This window comes from Pangasianodon hypophthalmus, chromosome 22 (genome assembly GCF_027358585.1).
Source record: "Pangasianodon hypophthalmus isolate fPanHyp1 chromosome 22, fPanHyp1.pri, whole genome shotgun sequence".
NCBI classification, from domain to species: Eukaryota; Metazoa; Chordata; class Actinopteri; order Siluriformes; family Pangasiidae; genus Pangasianodon; species Pangasianodon hypophthalmus.
In genome coordinates, this window is record NC_069731.1 from 2,954,920 (window position 1) to 2,973,469 (window position 18,550).

Genomic DNA, 18,550 nt, shown 5'->3' on the forward strand with positions numbered 1-18,550 from the left:
GTTTTGTTTTCATTTTACCCATTTCGTTTTTTGCTATATCATAGCAACCATGATTAATACGGTACATGGCATATGGTATATGGTCACTGTGGACTGTGGACTGTGGTTTAACCATAATTCTACAATTTAAAAAAAAAGTCTTTATAAGCTGTGCATCAACCAGCTTGAACAATCCATCCCTATGAGAATGGAAATTAGTGTGAGCACATTTAGCTACTGTTATCAGTCTGAGAAGCCTCTGAAACAAGATGCAGGTTTGCTCCAACTGTACCGCAGGTCACACTCGTGCTTTCTTACAACTTGGCAAACAGAATTAGCATGTCTGAACTCTGAAAACTATGCTACCAATTAGTGTAGTTATAACTGCACAGATTTCAGTTTTTCAACACATAAGGAAAAATTATATCGGAAAAAAATAATAAAAGTTTGTCTCTTTTTCCCCAAATATCTCCAGGAAGAAAAGACAAATCCTGCTGTTTTTTTTTTTTAAATGGCCAAGGAGAAGTGACACACTTGTATATGCACATAATTAAGTCACATTTGCATGCAGGCATTCAGAGAAAACAAATATGTCGTGTTACAATATTGTCCGCTCTCCTCTACTCAGATATATGCCAGGGATAATAGTGAAGATTCTCAGAAAAGAATAAATAAACAGACTTTAGAAATGTCTGTAGCGCCTGTCTTTAGGGAAATGAGGCCTAATTCTCCAAAAAGAACAATACTTGCAAATTTTAACCCAAAGTAATAAATACTGTTTTTTTATATTCTTCTAACATTTCAAAGGCAGACGTTAGTGACATTCATATTCCTGACTCTACTATATGATATTTATAGTGTTGACCTGTGGCTTCATCAAACACTATTCAGACCACCTACAGTCTCAATCTGATCTTCCTTTTATACTCTGAGACTGACATCAGCCTTCACTGATGAGTGTGAAAGGCTAAAAATCAGCGCTGGACAAATAAGGAGCCAGGATGAGCAGATTTTATATATATATATATATATATATATATATATATATATATATATATATATATATATAAACTGCTCATCCTGGCTCCTTATTTGTCCAGCGCTGATTTTTAGCCTTTATATATTTATACTATTTAGCCTTTATACCTTTATATATATATATATATATATATATATATATATATATATATATATATATATATATATATATTATGGCCTTCATAGAAAGTGTTACCAAATTAGTTTTGCACTTTTGCAAGTTTTGCACTAGTTAATTGGGTTTCCAGGCAACAGGGCACACAAAAAGACTTCTCCTGCTTAGCTGGCTGTAATTACATCGAAAAAAAAAATACAAGAAAGCAGAAAGACTTCCAGAACTTCCAAAAAGCAGGCAAGTGGCCAGTGAGGGCTTTGGTTACCTTCGCAGCGAGGGACAGGGTGATTCCAGTTCCTGCTGACTCCGTGCAGGCAGGTGAGCGAGGCCTGGCCGAGAAGCGTATAGCCCGGCTGACACTGGAACCAGATGGTCATGCCCACGCTGAAATCTGTGCCCATCACCTGGCCATTTCGGAAGGGCCTCGGATCCGGGCAGCGCTGAAGCTCGTAGGCTGGAGAGTGAACGGGAATGTTGGAATCAGTGCCTGATTACCTCTGTGCAAAATCACCCAGACAATTATACCTGAGTCTCAGTACCAAAACAGCTGAGTCTCAAAACCAGTACGTCCGAGTCCCAACTCTTATACCGATACTGGTGCCAAAATGAGTAACCTGCTTAGTATTAATAAGTCAGGGATATCACGAACATTTTATTTAGCTCTGTTTATGTTTCCCTCATTTACACGTGCGTGTTCATGCACTTAGGTGAAAAGACTTGTTCTGTAAAACGTTAGCTAGATGATTTTATATGAAGTACGTTAGCCAGCTACATTAGTTAGCTTGGATCGAGTAAAACTGCAGTGCAGCAGCGTGAGTTGTTTGTTGTTATCAACTGATACTGGCTAATCGTCAACATACCGCGAGTGTCAAGAACAACATACTGGCTAAGAGCAGATATTTTCACTTACATAGCTGTCTAGTTGTCTGTGGACATTTTTTCGCCTAGCCAGTGTATGATGCTTAAAACTTCAGACTTAAGTTTTATCAGGTATTGTAGGAAGATGCTGCAGATCCTCCGCTTGATATTTTAGAATCATCAATAATTGTGAAATACGTCCAGATCGCTGTCGTTTTATGTCGTCTGTTGTACACCAGGCTAATGTCACATAATATCACCTGGTATGGGATGTTTGTGTAAGTAAGCCTGGTCCTCAGGCTGTTAACCGATACCCACTGTTACTGTATCAATGCTTCCCTTTTAAAATTTAGCTTACACTTCAAGGTGGAAGACTGCAGAATGTTTTTTTAATTCTTCCTTTAAAAAATGTCACATTTTGGAAACACACTGGCAATAAAAGAAGACACATTTAAAAGGCAGGATGTTTCCTGCTGAGCTAAAGGTTGAGGATGGTGTTTCATGCTGAGACAGGGGATTTTATTCAATTTAAATTTTAAAAACGACAACAAGCTCCTCTGAAAACAGGATGATGATCAATTTAGAGACACTGCACACTGCACTTCAAAATCCCTTCTCACGTAAAAAGTTTCAAACTGTGATCTCAGTGACTATATATATCATAAATTGAGGTGTTCACAAAAACCTTCAAGGGGCTTTGAGATTATAAATCAATATATAAACTCTACTGAAGAATGTAATCACGGGGAAAATTCGGAAGTTTCGAATCTTTTACGTTTAACTGTGACCTTCAGAACCTTCAGGCCCTTACTGTCGTAGACGATGTGGAAGCCGGCTTTGTTCTGCGAGTAGTCGCTGTGGAAGATGAAGCTCGTCTCGTGGGTGGTGCTGAAAAACGATTCGGGAACGACGGAGCCGCTGAACCTGTCAATCACGGTGCCTGAATCTGAACTCCCGCTCCGAACCTCCAGGTAGTCGTGTACGGCCTCGGTGGAGAAGTTCAAGAACTGCACGTGAATCCCTGAAGGACAGAATGAAGGACGATGTCAGAAGATGAAATGATACCAGGGAGGACAATTCAGCAGCACTTATTTATAGTTAGCCAGTGGATAGGAAGGTGTGTGTGTGTGTGTGTGTGTGTGAGAGAGAGAGAGAGAGAGAAAGAAAGAAAGAAAGAAAGCCGTCAGATGTATTAGTTTGTATTTTTAAAAGTTTTAAATCTGTAACTTTTATATTCTGCTGTAAGTCTGTTAGAAAAAAACAAGGAGAAAGAAGAAAAGGAGGATGAAGAGAAACAGAAAGGAGAAGAGAAAGAATAATGAGAGAAGGAGACAGGAGAAGAGAAAGAAGAGAAGAGAAAGGAGAAGAGAAGGAAAACAAAGATAAGGAGAAATGAGAGAAGGAGAGAGTAGGAGAGAAGGAGCGAGTAGGAGAGAAGGAGAAAGGAGAGAATTAGAAAGGAGGCAGGAGAGAGGAAGAAAGGAGAGAAGGAGAAATGAGAGAAGGAGAGAGTAGGAAAGAAGGAGAAAGGAGAGAATTAGAAAGGAGAAAAAGGAGGATGGAGAGAAGGAGAAAGGAGAGAAGGAGGGAGTAGGAGAGAATTAGAAAGGAGAGAAGGAGAAAGGAGTAAAAAGGAGGATGGAGAGCAAGAGAAAGGAGAGAAGGAGGGAGTAGGAGAGAAGGAGGGAGTAGGAGAAAATTAGAAAGGAGAGAAGGAGAGAGGAGGAATAATAAATGTGGTAGAGAGACAGACACAGGAGTAGGAGGGAAGGAGAAAGGAGAGAATTAGAAAGGAGAGGAGGAGAAAGGAGAAAAAAGGAGAATGGAGAGAAAGAGAAAGGAGAGAAGGAGAGAGGAGGAATAATAAATGTGGTAGAGAGACAGACACAGAGCTCTGAGTGGATCTCAGGCTGTGAGACACAAACCGAAGCCAACAGGGAGTCGGACTGTCCAGGTGCAATCGAGGCCGCTTGGGTAATTTCCAGGAAAGCCGGGACTCAGGATGACCCCGGTCATGTCGGAGAGAGAGCCGCCGCACTCAGCTACGGAGAGAACACACGGTACTGATCTCATCTCAACACACGGAGAGAGAGAGGGAAACATTACATCTACAGGACGAGGGAAAGTCTGAGGGTTCTACAGAGATCAGCGTATCCTCCACTGACTCAGAGCACTAGCACTGATCACACACTGAAGGAACACACTGACTCAGTCACTGTCTGCTGCAAATCAGTGAACGACAAGAAAAAAGAAGGATCGTCTTTAGCAGTATACATCAGAGTTGACGTGAAATAGAACTGTAGCTTTTTGTATTTCTATTAACTCTGTATTACTGTGTATTACTATTAACTCTGTATTACTGTGTATTACTATTAACTCTGTATTACTGTGTATTACTATTGACTCTGTATTACTGTGTATTACTATTGACTCTGTATTACTGTGTATTTCTATTAACTCTGTATTACTGTGTATTACTATTGACTCTGTATTACTGTGTATTACTATTAACTCTGTATTACTGTGTATTACTATTGACTCTGTATTACTGTGTATTACTATTGACTCTGTATTACTGTGTATTTCTATTAACTCTGTATTACTGTGTATTACTATTGACTCTGTATTACTGTGTATTTCTATTGACTCTGTATTACTGTGTATTACTATTGACTCTGTATTACTGTGTATTACTATTGACTCTGTATTACTGTGTATTTCTATTGACTCTGTATTACTGTGTATTACTATTGACTCTGTATTACTGTGTATTTCTATTGACTCTGTATTACTGTGTATTACTATTGACTCTGTATTACTGTGTATTTCTATTAACTCTGTATTACTGTGTATTACTATTAACTCTGTATTACTGTGTATTACTATTAACTCTGTATTACTGTGTATTTCTATTAACTCTGTATTACTCTGTATTTCTATTGACTCTGTATTACTGTGTATTTCTATTAACTCTGTATTACTGTGTATTACTATTGACTCTGTATTACTGTGTATTACTATTGACTCTGTATTACTGTGTATTTCTATTAACTCTGTATTACTGTGTATTACTTTTAAGAAGGAGAAAGTAGGAAGTAGAAAAGAATGAAGAAGAAAAGGAGAAAGGAGAGGAGAGGGGGGAGAGAAGGATAAAGGTGAAAATAGGAAGAAAGAGAAAGGAGACAAGGAGAGAGGAGAGAAGGAGAAAGGACACAAAAGGAAAAAGGAGAGAAGGAGAAATGAGAGAAGGAGAAAGGAGAAAAAAGGAGAAAGGTGAGAAGGAGAGAAGGAGAAATGAGACAAGGAGAGAGGAGAGAAGGAGAAAGGACACAAAAGGAAAAAGGAGAGAAGGAGAAATGAGAGAAGGAGAAAGGAGGACAGAAGGAGAAAAAAGGAGAAAGGTGAGATGGAGAGAGGAGGAGAAGAGGAGAAAAGAGAGAAAGAGAAAGAAGAAATAAGAGAAGGAGAGAGGAAGAGAGAAGGAGAAATAAGAGAAGGAGAGAGGAAGAGAGAAGGAGAAAGGAGAAAAAAGTCAGAGGAAGTGAGAGGAAGAGAGCAAGAAAGAAAGAAAGAAAGATAGAAAGGATCCTAAACGTATTATTTCTTGCCTGATAAAGAGTGAATTCATTAGCACATATAAACCCCTCTCTGTGCTCCGTCCGCCTACAGTAAACATCTGTTTAATGACGTTTAACAATGCGCATTTCCAAAGTGTGAAAGAAAAACATCATTTCAAGGGTCAGAGAAACAATCAACTTGACGTTACATAACGTTTTCCTTAATGAATTTTCGAAAGAGCGCTGCTGCGGAGGCTGATTATCTTTCACACGGTCCTTCCAGATGGTGTGAATATCCATGTCTGAGTGTGGGAGTCTATTTCACGTGGATGTTTGTGTGCTTACGGTGTGCTTTAGTAACAAGAGGCTACAAAATGAACTCTAGCTGTGGCCATTTTGTGATGCAGGCAAATTGATTCGTCAATACCGAACACTGAACCGCGCGTTTACGCTGGATCAATCTGAAATTCACTCTCATGGCTGGGCATGTAGGCTTCAAAAAAAAAAAAAAAGAGGTGCAATTTCTCTGCTAGACGTAATGTGATGGATCTCTTTATACCACACCACTGCTGATTCGTTAAGTTGATTCATTTCCTGTAACAGTGACTCCGAAAAATATTAATGCGTTGATTCTTATACATTTGTTGAATAAAAGAAATAAACAAAAGTCAATAAAAAGGTTCTGAGAGAAGAAAGGGAAATGAGGGATCAACTGTTTACAGCTGCTATAGCGTAAGTGAGGTTGAGGATTGTCTAGCAAATGTAACTATAAAAGGATAAAAGTTACAACATAATTTCCTTAACAAAGAAAAAAGTTAATCGTTTGCACGTTGCTGTGTTGCAAGCATTAAAGAGTTTTATTCCTCACATTATAGTAAGAAAATAAAAAAAATGTAACCTGTTTTATGTAAGGAATTCAGCACTGTGTTGTGCTGGTACAGGAAAATAATCAACGACAGAGTGGGATAACGATGTGGAGAGAATGCCACCACATCAAAACACCACATTCTGAAATGTTTTATTCTTCTTATACCACAGAAATTTCCCAACTATTACAAAAATTAGGTTTTTTTTCTATAAATGAAAGAATAACATCCTTTTTTATCCATTTATAGTTACATTTAGTGTTGTGGAACACCTGATGTTATAGGAAGAGTGCTCTCATTCTCATTGGCCTCTTATACCACAACAATTATTTGCAATTATTATTTATTAAAGAACAAGACTACCTTTTATCCGTTTATAGTTACATTTGATGGTTGTGAAACAAGTCAGTTTCTGTTCTCACTTACTAACAGCACTGTGGTTTATACAGTACACTTTCTTTTTTTAGAAAATATAAATAGCAATTCTAAATGAGAAATCTGACAGACTGTGTTTTTATGCAGAACAGCGATAGTCTTCTTTCTGATTTTAACATTAGAGGCACTGACTCAGCACCGAACAATGGCAGGTGACTCAGAGACGGAAAGGTAAAATTTTGACAAAGCGAATGTGATGCTAATTGATTTGAGCACAAAAGCCCCACTTTTCAAATTAACAAGCACTGACTGAAGAGGATGTAAAAGAACATGATGTTACGTGTAGAAAGCCCTACTGATAAAAGAAATGAGATAAAGCAAACAAGACATGACTTTCTTCTAGAGCTTAGACAGCTGTAATAATAGCGTATCAAAGTGAGACGCTGTGAGAAGCCAGACAGGAAATGTTCTTGAAAAGAAGAAGAAGAAGTAAAAATGAAGCATACCCAGACAGAGAGGTGCCGGATAGTTCCATCTTCTGACAGGTCCTGGCATGCACGTTATATACGCACTTCCCTACATACAAATCGAACAAAGCAGAAAGGAGTTTGAGTTTCACACAGACACACAGGGATCAGTGTGTGAAGTAAAAGTAAAAAAAAAAATAAGATTTGGAATGAATGTGTAATAAAGCACACACAAGAACCATACAGAAGACAAATTACGTTCAAGATCTACTTCAAGTAAACGAAAAATTCCTTCTCAGGAATAAACAGCTATATGATGCCATTATTTCCTGGCTTAAATGTTTTTTTTTTTTCAGGAATAGCTCATAATCATTCTTCTAAACTAGATTCAATTTAAACGCCTTTCTAATTTATAGAACGAGTAAAAAAAAGTCCATTGTTATTTTTATAGAAAAAAGAAACAAACAAATCAAAGGAAGAGGCTACAGATAAAAAAAAAACGTTTATCATTATGTGAGAAAATTTAAATTTCTCAAAATTCTGAGTCATTATTCTCCAATTATCATGATAAGAAAATTAGAAAGTAAAATACGCAATATTCAAATAATACTGGTGGGATGGGGGGTATATATTTATGTGAGCTCCTTAGCATACATGACAACTTTGAACTTGTGAGAACTTTAAGTTGCTCCCCATAAAGAGGTTTTTATTTAATTTCCTTTTTAAAGTTTAGTTTTTAAATGTATATATGTATGTATGTATTTGAAATTGCAAATAATAAATGCAGTAAGAACTGAAGATGTGTTGTGAATTTCAAAATAAATGCAGTATTTATGGCATGGATAAACATGGACATCCATTAAGAAGTAGGGAAAAAACAGAAGCCTGTGGATTTAAGGATTTTGTGCCTACCTTCAGCGTGTATCCCTGATCACACTGGAAGGAAATGACATCTCCGACGATGTAGCGCTCGCCAATTTTCATGCCATTGTTGGGGGTCTGAGGCTCTGGGCAGGAGTCCAAACCTATTGCTTAGGACACAGGAAACTCTCTTCACTTGTCAGTAAAGCAGACTGAAGAGTAAAACATCACGCCATTGTTTTGAAAGAATTTTCAGGAAATCATATTCAGCGATGTCATTCTTGACATTATTCCATGGACATATGTGAGAATTATTAGAAAGAACTGAATCTGCTTATGCGTTTAAGTCTTTGTGTAAGCCATACCTGCGTACTCCAGGTGAAATCCCGCTCCTGAAACGCTCATGTCCGTCTGAAACGTGAGGTACAGGTTGTTGGACGTGCTGTTCAGAAGCGGTGGGATGGTGATTCCTGAAAGACGATTTGCCACAAAACAACACAAATAAATTGTTAACTTGCGGCAAACGAGCCCTTGAGATCTTCACAGGATGTTGCCACGAGTCACTTAAGATGTCTCCATTCTGTCAAAGCTCTCAGCAGTAACGCAGTTATGAAAACTACACAAAGTTTTTCTGATTTTACAGGATAAATCAAAATGAAAAAAATTTACATTGAAAAAAATTACAAAACAAAACAAAAAAAGTTTTATAAAATTTTCACTGATTTTCTTCGTACGAACTTATGATGATAACCAGCCGTAAATTATCACAGCTGACATACATTAAGCCACGCCCACAAAACTCAGCAGATGAGCAGAAAACGACAAAATGATGACTAAACGGTAAAAGAGCGCTTCCTAAAAGTGACGTGCATTTGATTTTCATTAAAGATTCAAGATTCAAGATTCAAAGAACTTTATTAATCCCAGGGGGAAATTGCTTGAAATCTTGAATCTTGAATTTTGAATACTGAATGCCAGAAATGAATTTCACGAATGCCAGATTTCATGAATACCTGCGAAACAATTTACGAATAAAATTCATACGTATCCAGCGTGATGAATGAGAGCCAACGTGTGAGCTGACTGCATACGATGAGTGTAACACAATGACACAATCTGTATCAGTATCAGTATTCGAATTAAACCTGAAGTAGGTGTGGCCTAACCTGGAATCTTTTTTTTTTTTCCCTGAATGAAATCTAAACCGTTCAACACTGCTTCTGGAAAGTTCGTAAATTTTGAGAAGTTTTGAATCCTGCTCACATTTATTATTTTTATTTGTACCAACTTGTTTTTTTTATGAATTCAGTTAGTTCTGTTTCCCAAAATATAGTAACTATATTTTATAGTAAATCGTAACTATAATATTTTCCCAAAATATAAACTACTAGCCTAATTTAAAGCACTGCTACACGCTTCATATCTGACGCTCGCTCACACTCACTAGCTTCATATCATGAAAGTGAAAAATGTATTTGTTTGTTGCATCTTTAGTCCCTTGTTGCACACTTCAAATCTCAACGAGATACCATGAGAACCTTACTGGCAGGTTTTTCTAAAAAAAAAAGAAAGGAAAAAAGAAAAAAAGAAAGAAACAAAGAAACAAAGAAATAGTACGTCTGCTATATGAACCTGTATTCATATTTGTTTAACACATTTTCTGTTCATTTGTATTCTGCATATCCATATATTTTCCATCTGAAATGCGTTTCCTCTGTATATTAATTAGCCGAGACCCGAAATATCCGTGGATATGACGTGTTTTCTGCAAGGAAATGGCGACCCAGCTTTGATGCACCACTGAAAGAGTCATTAACACCGAACATGAAGGGGAAAAGAAAACTACATTAGCATCACCTGTGAACAGATTTCAAAAGCAAGTGTAATTTAATGTCCATAATCATCAGAAGGTCATGAATAGTTATAGAAAATATCCTGAACAGGTATAAAACCTCTCTTAGGAGAATAAAGGGAGATGGAAATGGGAGGAAACAGGAGCCGAAGACCCTGAAGGCTAAAACGAGGCCTCGCTGACCCTCAGACCGAAAAAGAGATCATCAAGTTACTGTTATATTACTGATCTTTTATTTTCCTTTTCGCTCTCAGTTTAATCTGTTTTGCATGCAATATAAAACCCGTTCTTGCCAGACGAGTTTATTAAATAAACCTGACAAGGACAATATTAGCACTGCAGACTTATTTTGGATTTCTCAGGAATTCCCACGCGGCCCGTCAGGAGAAATTGTGTTCGCTAGCTAAAATTATGACTTGTGGCAATTTATGAAGACAAACATGATTTTTAATCAAAGCAATAAAGAAAGTATTAACTACTCGACAGGCAGGAGAGCACATTGGTAAACATATTCTTGTCTACTCTGAGAGAACTCACTGGTACTGATAATAAAATGCCATTTTATTTAAACTGCACGTCAATTATTAGCGCTGGCGATATACAGTACGAAAGCCTTACGCACATAGCGAGAAATTCTGTAAAGTCAATACGCTTTGTAAAAATAATCAAATGAACAGTTTCCAAAGATCATGACATTTACTAAAACAAATGAATTTGGTTGTCACTTGCATATCACTTGCTTCTCTCTCTGAACATATTATGTGATTTATTACATATTATACCCCAGTGCTGTTGAATTCTCCATTCTGATGCAAATAACAGGTTTATATTAATAATTAATAATTAATATGCTCAGTCTAATATGTTATCGTTTCTGTAGTAACAACCTACCCAGGGACTTGTACAGTGGATGCTGCACATAAACAGATTAACAAAAGTTGTAAGGAGATGTTTATTTAATATTTTTGGAAGGAGTCTCCAGTGTCAGCAGTAACTTTAAGATAACGCTTTGTGGTTTCTCACGACAAGCTCATGAGAGAAAAAAACGAGAGGCTGGTAAGAGAATGAGAATGTTTATAGCTGCTATAACGTAAGTGATAACAAGAACGGATGTTCCACAATATATTACATCCTGTAACTATAAACTATAAAATAATAATAATAATAATGATTAAATTATTGATAAAATACAATATTGTAATTGTTGGCAAATTGCTGTGGTACACTTAGAGGAATAACTCACTATGAGACATGTTGTTATAGGAAAATAATCAACTGCAGGGTGGAACCAGTAAGTTCACTTCATCACAGCACTCCACTGTTGATTATTTTCCTATTACAGCATGACACCGGTTGTTTGACCAGTCATTGGTCAGAAATACAGAGACAGAAACCAATAAACAACAACAAAAAATCACGGAGCTGGTGCTAAGAGAGATAATTATATAAATAACTAGTTTAAAACATTTTGTGTGTCACATCCAGCATTTGTTTTCTCGGTTTGTTTGTCCTAATCTCCAGAACACACGGTTCTACAGCTCTGTGCTTTGGCTCACGTTGTGCCTCACGGTTCAGTTTAGCAGCGCGCATCTGCAGCGAAGCACCACAACCCAAAATACACAGCATATCTGATTCACGAGTCGACTCAGAGTCGAATCACTTGCTACTCCGCTAGACTTAGCTTGGAAGTGGACCGAGAGCAACTTGCTAGTTTTGTTTTGTCCCGAGGAGGAAAGCATTTTCATTTCAGATATTTTTTTCTTCACCACAAAAGCACAAAAGTGTTTCATTTGACTAAAAAATAAGAAAATCCATCATTCTGACCCGAACACAACATGAAGGTTCAGTCATACTCCATCAGCGAGCCATTTCATCATCCACGTCCTTACATCCATCTCTCACCAAATGTTTCTTTAATCTCGCATTGCTACCGAAGCAGATTAAATGTCAACCTGTCAACAATCCTCTCCCTGTGCTCGCATTACTACCCTGCTGCTTATGAACCTACTGATGCATCGTGCACTGTGACGTCTCAAGTATTGATGTGCTTGGGATGACAAACAAATCTCTTGAAAGCTAAGTGCCATATGGTGCGAGAGAACTCCTCTGGATAACCCCTCTTGAGTTGAAAAGCAGCTGAGACAAAGGAACTGTTGCACATCCAGGCGGCTGAGTGACTGTAAAGTGGTGCAGATAGCACAAAAACACAACGTCTATGTCTATGAAATATTCTATATTTCTGAGTGCTATGGATATGGAATGAATGTTTACCACACATTCAAAGCAGGCTGAGAGAAATTTTAGGTTTTGTAGTGCATCTCATCGACTGTCCTATTTGTGCCAACCTATCTTGGCGATAGTCCTACCTGAGTAGCTGCCAAGTCTCGGTGCGTTACTGTCAACACCATCGTAGAAATCCAGCGAATCCCAGTTGTGCTCCGTGGAAAACGTTACAACTGTGATCTAGACAGGAAAAATTCTAATTATGTTATGAATGGATTTCTAGACTTTCTTTATATATCACGTCCGTAAGTCATTAATAATGATAAACCTGGCCATAAACATTGTGTACACTCCGTGTTGTACTGTTATAGGAAAATAATCAGTGACAGGGTGGTGTGATGATGTGGAGTTACTCATAGTACTCATAGATGCTACCATTTTATCTGTTATTTCTGATATACAGAGTTCAAAAATATGATATTATGTCTTACACAACAGCGCTTTTTTAAATTCTCGATTCTGATTGGTCAGAGGGTCATTTTCTGTAACAGCGGCTCTGACAGTAGCTCAGCTGCAGATCACATGTTTATATTCATGTGCTCATTCTAACATATTGTCTAGTTGTAGGAGTCGTTTCTATAGTAACATCCAGCAACACTGATGGAAGGAGTCTCCAGTGTCAGCGCTTTGAACAGTCAGATGTAAAGCTGTAACTTTAAGTTTTCTGACATCTTCAGGGTGGAGGAGTTTGTGGTTTCTTGGTGAGATGACAAAAAAGAGACACTAGTGAAGGAACGAAGGTTTATTCCCGCTATAACGTAAGCGATAACAGGAGCTAACTTGTTTCGCAATGCAACTATAAAGGGATAAACAATACCTCATGTCACTGTTTAATAAATAAATATCGTAATCATTGGAAAAAGTGCTGTGGTATATAATTGCGTTGTTATAGGAAAAGAATCAAACGTCGGGGTTTTTCACACCACCTCATCGTTGATTATTTTCCTATAACATCATGACACTGAGTGTTTTATTCCTTACTTACTTGAATTCCAGCTCCTTCTGGCACAAAGACCTTCCAGACACAGTTGAGGTGATTATCGTAAGGTTCCGGGTAACCAGGCGACAGGATGGTTCCTCTGCGTGCTGTTAGGACACCTCCACAGGGCACTGACACACACACACACACACACACACACACACAGATACAAAGTCCAGTTAAATACTTAACATAAACAGCAACAATAAGCAAAGCAAGACTACAAGATTTAAGGGATCGTTGTGACATTAAGAGAAAAATCAGGGTACAAAAAGTACAGATACATGGATTTCTTTAACGTCGTGATGTTCTGCACACTAAATGGCTCTTTAGTGAGGAACGGTCTGACACTTTCAGAAAACAATGGAATTGCAGCTCAAGAGTAGTGATTGACTCATGTTCAGGAAGAAAATGTACTCAGACACCACTGCAGTCTGACGTGTATTTTCCTTCTCAGAGCATTAAAAAGACTAAGAGGTCATATTTAGTTATTTAGCTTAACCCAGTAGTTAGAAAGGATCTTCCCTCAGATGGTTATGGATTTGCTTGCTCTAGGTTTTCTTCAACACTCTCCCTGACTAATCTCTCTCAGGCTATAAAAAAACTCAGCTGAAAGCTCGGCATATCTAAGAGCTGGAAAAAAAATACCCCGATATTAATGTGACTTTGGCCCTGCTATTAGTCAAAAGCTACTTTTTCATCCTTCAGTTCTGCCGTCTTGGAGTATGTGAGTAAATTCGAGGCTTTTTTAAAAGCCTGGGACTGATCTACATAAAACCCATTATGAATTCATCATTTTCTATTATTCAGTCACGTCCTAGAATGGATTCCACCTGCTCCTTTTGTGTGCCGGGAAACCTTCTAAAAAACTAAAACTCAAAGTTCAATCAAGTGACTTTTCGGAGTGTTGATTTTGTAAGGAATAAAACACTTAGAGGCATGTTGTTACTACCTTGACACTGATCATTTTCCTCTAACAGCACATACAGAACTGTTTTATTCTTCTTACAGCACGATGATTTGCCAATGATTAGAATTTTAGTATTATTAAAGAACATGTCAATTTTATATAGATTTATATAGTTTTCCATTTATGTCGTGATAAAACCTCTAGGTATAAAATGGCATAATAAATCTTATTATCATTGCTAACTACACTGGGAGCTAATTTACACATCTGAACACTTCTTGCTCTAAAATCTACTCTAAATGAGGGCTGAATAACACAAAGATATTACAGTGCAAGCATAACTGGGAAGATAAATATCATTTGACATGAAGAATTCATTTCAGCAGGAAAAAAAAAACAGAACAAAAGCAAAATATTGTACAATAAAGAGCAATTGCATAACCTTTCAAATCCAGTATAACTGCAAACAATGAGTGTGTACAGCTCTGCAAATTATGTATTGTATTTTTTTTTACGTATTTAATGGCAAATTGTTCTGATACCAAAGCTAGCAATTACACTACAGCATAGTACAATAAGCATAATACAATTACCGTTCTGTTCATACAATTGTCAAGAACATGAGAGGCTTATTTTTTATTTTGTCTTATTAACTTCAAGAGAGAGAAAAAAAAGAGAGAGGCTGGTGAGGGAGTTGTTTATAACTGCTATACTTCTCTTTTGGACAGTCAACAACATCAAATGTAACTAAAAATGGTTAAAAAACATGACGTCATTCTTTAATCAATTAAAAATTGCAATCTTTGGCAATTTGCTGCGGTATACAAGGAATAAAACACGATGTTGTGCAGTTAAAGGAAAATAATCAACCTCTGTGTTAATTACCTACGCTTCATCACGCCACCCTGTTGCTGATTATTTTCCTATAACAGCACGATACACGGTGTGTTTTATTCTTTGCTTAAAACACGGTAAGTCAGCATGGACTGAAGAAGAATGAAACATAGAATAGAAAAGATGATTTTAGTACTCGTTCCAGTATCTTCTGTCTTTTTATTTACTCTCACACCTGTGCATCTACACACCATCAGGAAGATCTGAGTGCTTTATGCAAATTTATGAAAAAAAAAAAAGTATCCTGAGGCAGAAATTAAATAAATGAAATAAAAAAGAAAGAGACTTGACACATTGTAGAATATTCAGATATAACCAGTTGATTGAAACATTCAATGATTTGTGGGTTTATTTATTTATTTATTTATTTATTTAAATCTGATCAGGATTTGTGAACCATTTGGCTGGAAATATACAAGAAACTCTTGTGAGACTAAAAAAAAAAAAAAAAAAAAGAAAGTCAGCAACAAAAAGCAATCCCCTTAGCAGTGCCTCATTATTTAATTCCCTTTTTCCCCCGTCGCTGTTTTTAGATGGCCAAATCAATGCTATTATTCAGCGCACTGCGGTTTCCAGCGCATCTATATTCCACCGGTGAAGTGCATGCTCCAGTGTGTTCCCATGATAATCAGAAAGGCTTCCAGCCACCTTAATGTCATCATTAGCCACCAGCACTATGAGAGAAACACCGGCGTGTCTCCAGAATACAGCATCGCTTCATGGAGACGGCTTTCATTTCCACTCTGCTCTTTCAAAACGCTTAACTTCACCTGTTTGTTCATAGCAAACAAGATATAATGATCTAACAGGGTAACACACATGCTAATGATGACATGCTCTTGTCATTAATTAAACTCAGCTCACCTAATTATCTATTGCGTGTCATTAGCAGATCCATGGAGACTGGGCTGTCCAGTTGAGAATATAACACTGATTTACTACCAGATAACAGATAACTGTTGAGCCTGAAGAAAACACTTGGGGGTGTGTTGTTATAGGAAAATAATCAAAATAATCCGTGTGGAGTCACTATTCCCACCCCCAAGTGGAAACAGCATGTGTTTTGCTTCTCTTATACAACACTTTATTTTCATTTATTACCTTTTTATCCAATTATAGCTACTTTTAATATCCGGGAAACAATTAGTTCCTGTTGTCACTCACATTATAGCAGCTATAAACAGTCATCCCCTCACAAGCCGTGCTTTTTCCCCTCTCGTAAAGTTAATATTACCAAAAAAACCACAGCTTAGTGTCTGCTTCACAGCGCTGACACTGGAGACTCCTTCCACAACATGTTAAATATAATAAAACATCTCCGTATCAACAATTATATAATCATCTTTGTTAAAACAACATTAACTTCTTTATTATTAGTCTTCGTTTATATCAAGCGTCCACTATACAAGTCCCTGTGAATGATGTGTTACTACAGAAAGGATAAGGATATAGGAACGAGTGCACTGTTATTCATGTTACAGTCGGCACTAACGTCAGAGCTGCTGTTCTAGAAAATGAATCAATACCTTCGGATTCGAGAAATGGTACAAAATGTTATATCCTGTTATGTTTTCTAAGGAGAAGACCAGATAGGAGGGAAGAAACATGCAGGTTGGTTTCCAATAGCAACCCCCTTAACCCACACACACACACACACACACACACATGTATGAATGTGACACATGTACACACTGAACCTGACAACCTGGTAATTCACTGAGATTTAGCCTTTTAGAAAGAGCAGGAACAGGAGAAGACGACAGGTGCCAGCGAAAAGGGAACAAAGAGCCGTATTCAGTCAGTATTCAGACCTCACACCGAACTACACACTTAAAAGAGACACAGAATTTACACAAACCTTACGCACAGTTTGCGGAACTTGTTTTGGAATTAGCCAAACATATAAATATGACAATATTAATTAATTATTAGTATCAACCCTACAAAAATGTGCTGGATCAAGTGCTATTCTATAAGCTGCTGAATAATGAGGCTGGAAGCCGTATTGTTAAACTGAACCAAATTCGCAGTGATTACAGGGAAACTTTTTGTTGTTGATCCTGAAAGAAATTTGCTCATGACAATATAACAGACAATGAAACGATTTGGCGGAAAAATCTAGATTGTAAACCTATAATAGACAATAAGAAATAGAAATATACTGTTTGTAAATGTACATGTAACGCAGCATTTAGGTTTTAGAGAAGGTTAAAGGAAATTGAATTGAATTTTTTTCGCTCAGATAACTAAATAAGGAGTGAATTTCTTTTATGGATAAAATTATTAACAAAAGTGAGCCGTATGCAGAACAGAACAGTGCTTGGTGTGCTCATCCTTTAATCGCTCCCCTCGGAAATATTGGCGCAACTTGTAACTCGTAAGTCGCGGATTCTGAACGCGATTCAAATGGCACATCAGTCATGCTTTTTTTTGTCTGATTTGTCTGAAAAAGTCAAGAAAATATTTATATATTTGCAGCTATACTGGTGAAAGCTGTACTGGTGACTACTGAGTTGTTTTAATTAAACATTCACAGATTTAATTAAACTGCTGAAGCTAAGGAAATAAATATATATCTCTATCGCACTTTCTTATAGAACTTTAATTTTATATATTTAATTACACTAAATGTAAGTCTAATAGGTGACTGTTTTTTAATAAACAGAGATTTATATGAATAGTGTCAGACCAAATAGTGTCAGACAAAAATAATAATATACTTATTTTAATTAAGAATTACTTATTTTAAATAAGATTTACAAAAAACAGTATCAGTGCCAAGGAAACACAGCAAAGAAAAAAAAAAAAAAAAATTACAAACATATTTTACCTGTCATTATTATAACAAAAACCAACTTTCTTGTATCTGGAAAGTGACACCATTTTGATTTGCTGTTGAAAGTCGTACTCAGCCCTATGTGACACTGGATGTCCCTATAGGAGCGTTTCTATTAAAATGGAGGACAACATGCTGGAGGGAAGGTAATCCAGTTTGCGTGGGCACAGTTTCACCAAAATAAATTCATACAGGAATAAAATCAATTCTTGCAGTCTTAGAAAAGCTCTCTTGGTTTCTTTCAGATCACAAAATGGTGGTTTAGTGATACTTTTTTTTACATTAAACCTCTCCAGCATCTTTCTCTCCATACTCCTCAGCAAGAAAAATAAAGATAAAGAATTGTACACATACCTGTGCATAATGGCACCGTGCCATTCCACTGGGCCAGGCTGTTGGGCACGGACTCACACCGGATGGCGCTGGCTCCGTGTAGCATGTATCCAGGGTTACACGCAAACAGCACAACGGCACCGAGTCCAAAATCGCTTCCAATCCGCTTTCCGTAGCGAGGCTCGGGGACCGAACTGCACTGGGAAGCGCTGGTCCTCGGTACGGCTGGAAAAAGATGACAGTTTTAGTCTCAGTATATTCTTTCTACATAATTTAAATATAGCTTCAAGCAGCGATTGGTGGGCCCAAGCACAAGGGTACAGCAATGTCTTATGACAGTAATGGCA

The 18,550-nt window shown here is 37.3% G+C and overlaps 1 protein-coding gene across 4 annotated transcripts in view; it reads right to left on the reverse strand.

The window, feature by feature from the left end:
• csmd3a (CUB and Sushi multiple domains 3a) overlaps nucleotides 1-18,550 on the reverse strand; it is a 237,373-nt gene that overhangs the window by 83,208 nt on the left and 135,615 nt on the right. For all 4 annotated transcript variants that reach the window (XM_026924403.3, XM_053228098.1, XM_053228099.1 and 1 more), the window contains exons 34-42: nucleotides 18,225-18,428; nucleotides 13,237-13,361; nucleotides 12,335-12,431; nucleotides 8,482-8,586; nucleotides 8,168-8,286; nucleotides 7,295-7,364; nucleotides 3,916-4,032; nucleotides 2,802-3,011; nucleotides 1,398-1,586 (exon numbers count right to left, since the gene is read on the reverse strand). In XM_026924403.3, the coding sequence (XP_026780204.3) occupies nucleotides 1,398-1,586; nucleotides 2,802-3,011; nucleotides 3,916-4,032; nucleotides 7,295-7,364; nucleotides 8,168-8,286; nucleotides 8,482-8,586; nucleotides 12,335-12,431; nucleotides 13,237-13,361; nucleotides 18,225-18,428 (1,236 nt within the window). The remainder of the gene's footprint in view (nucleotides 1-1,397; nucleotides 1,587-2,801; nucleotides 3,012-3,915; nucleotides 4,033-7,294; nucleotides 7,365-8,167; nucleotides 8,287-8,481; nucleotides 8,587-12,334; nucleotides 12,432-13,236; nucleotides 13,362-18,224; nucleotides 18,429-18,550) is intronic.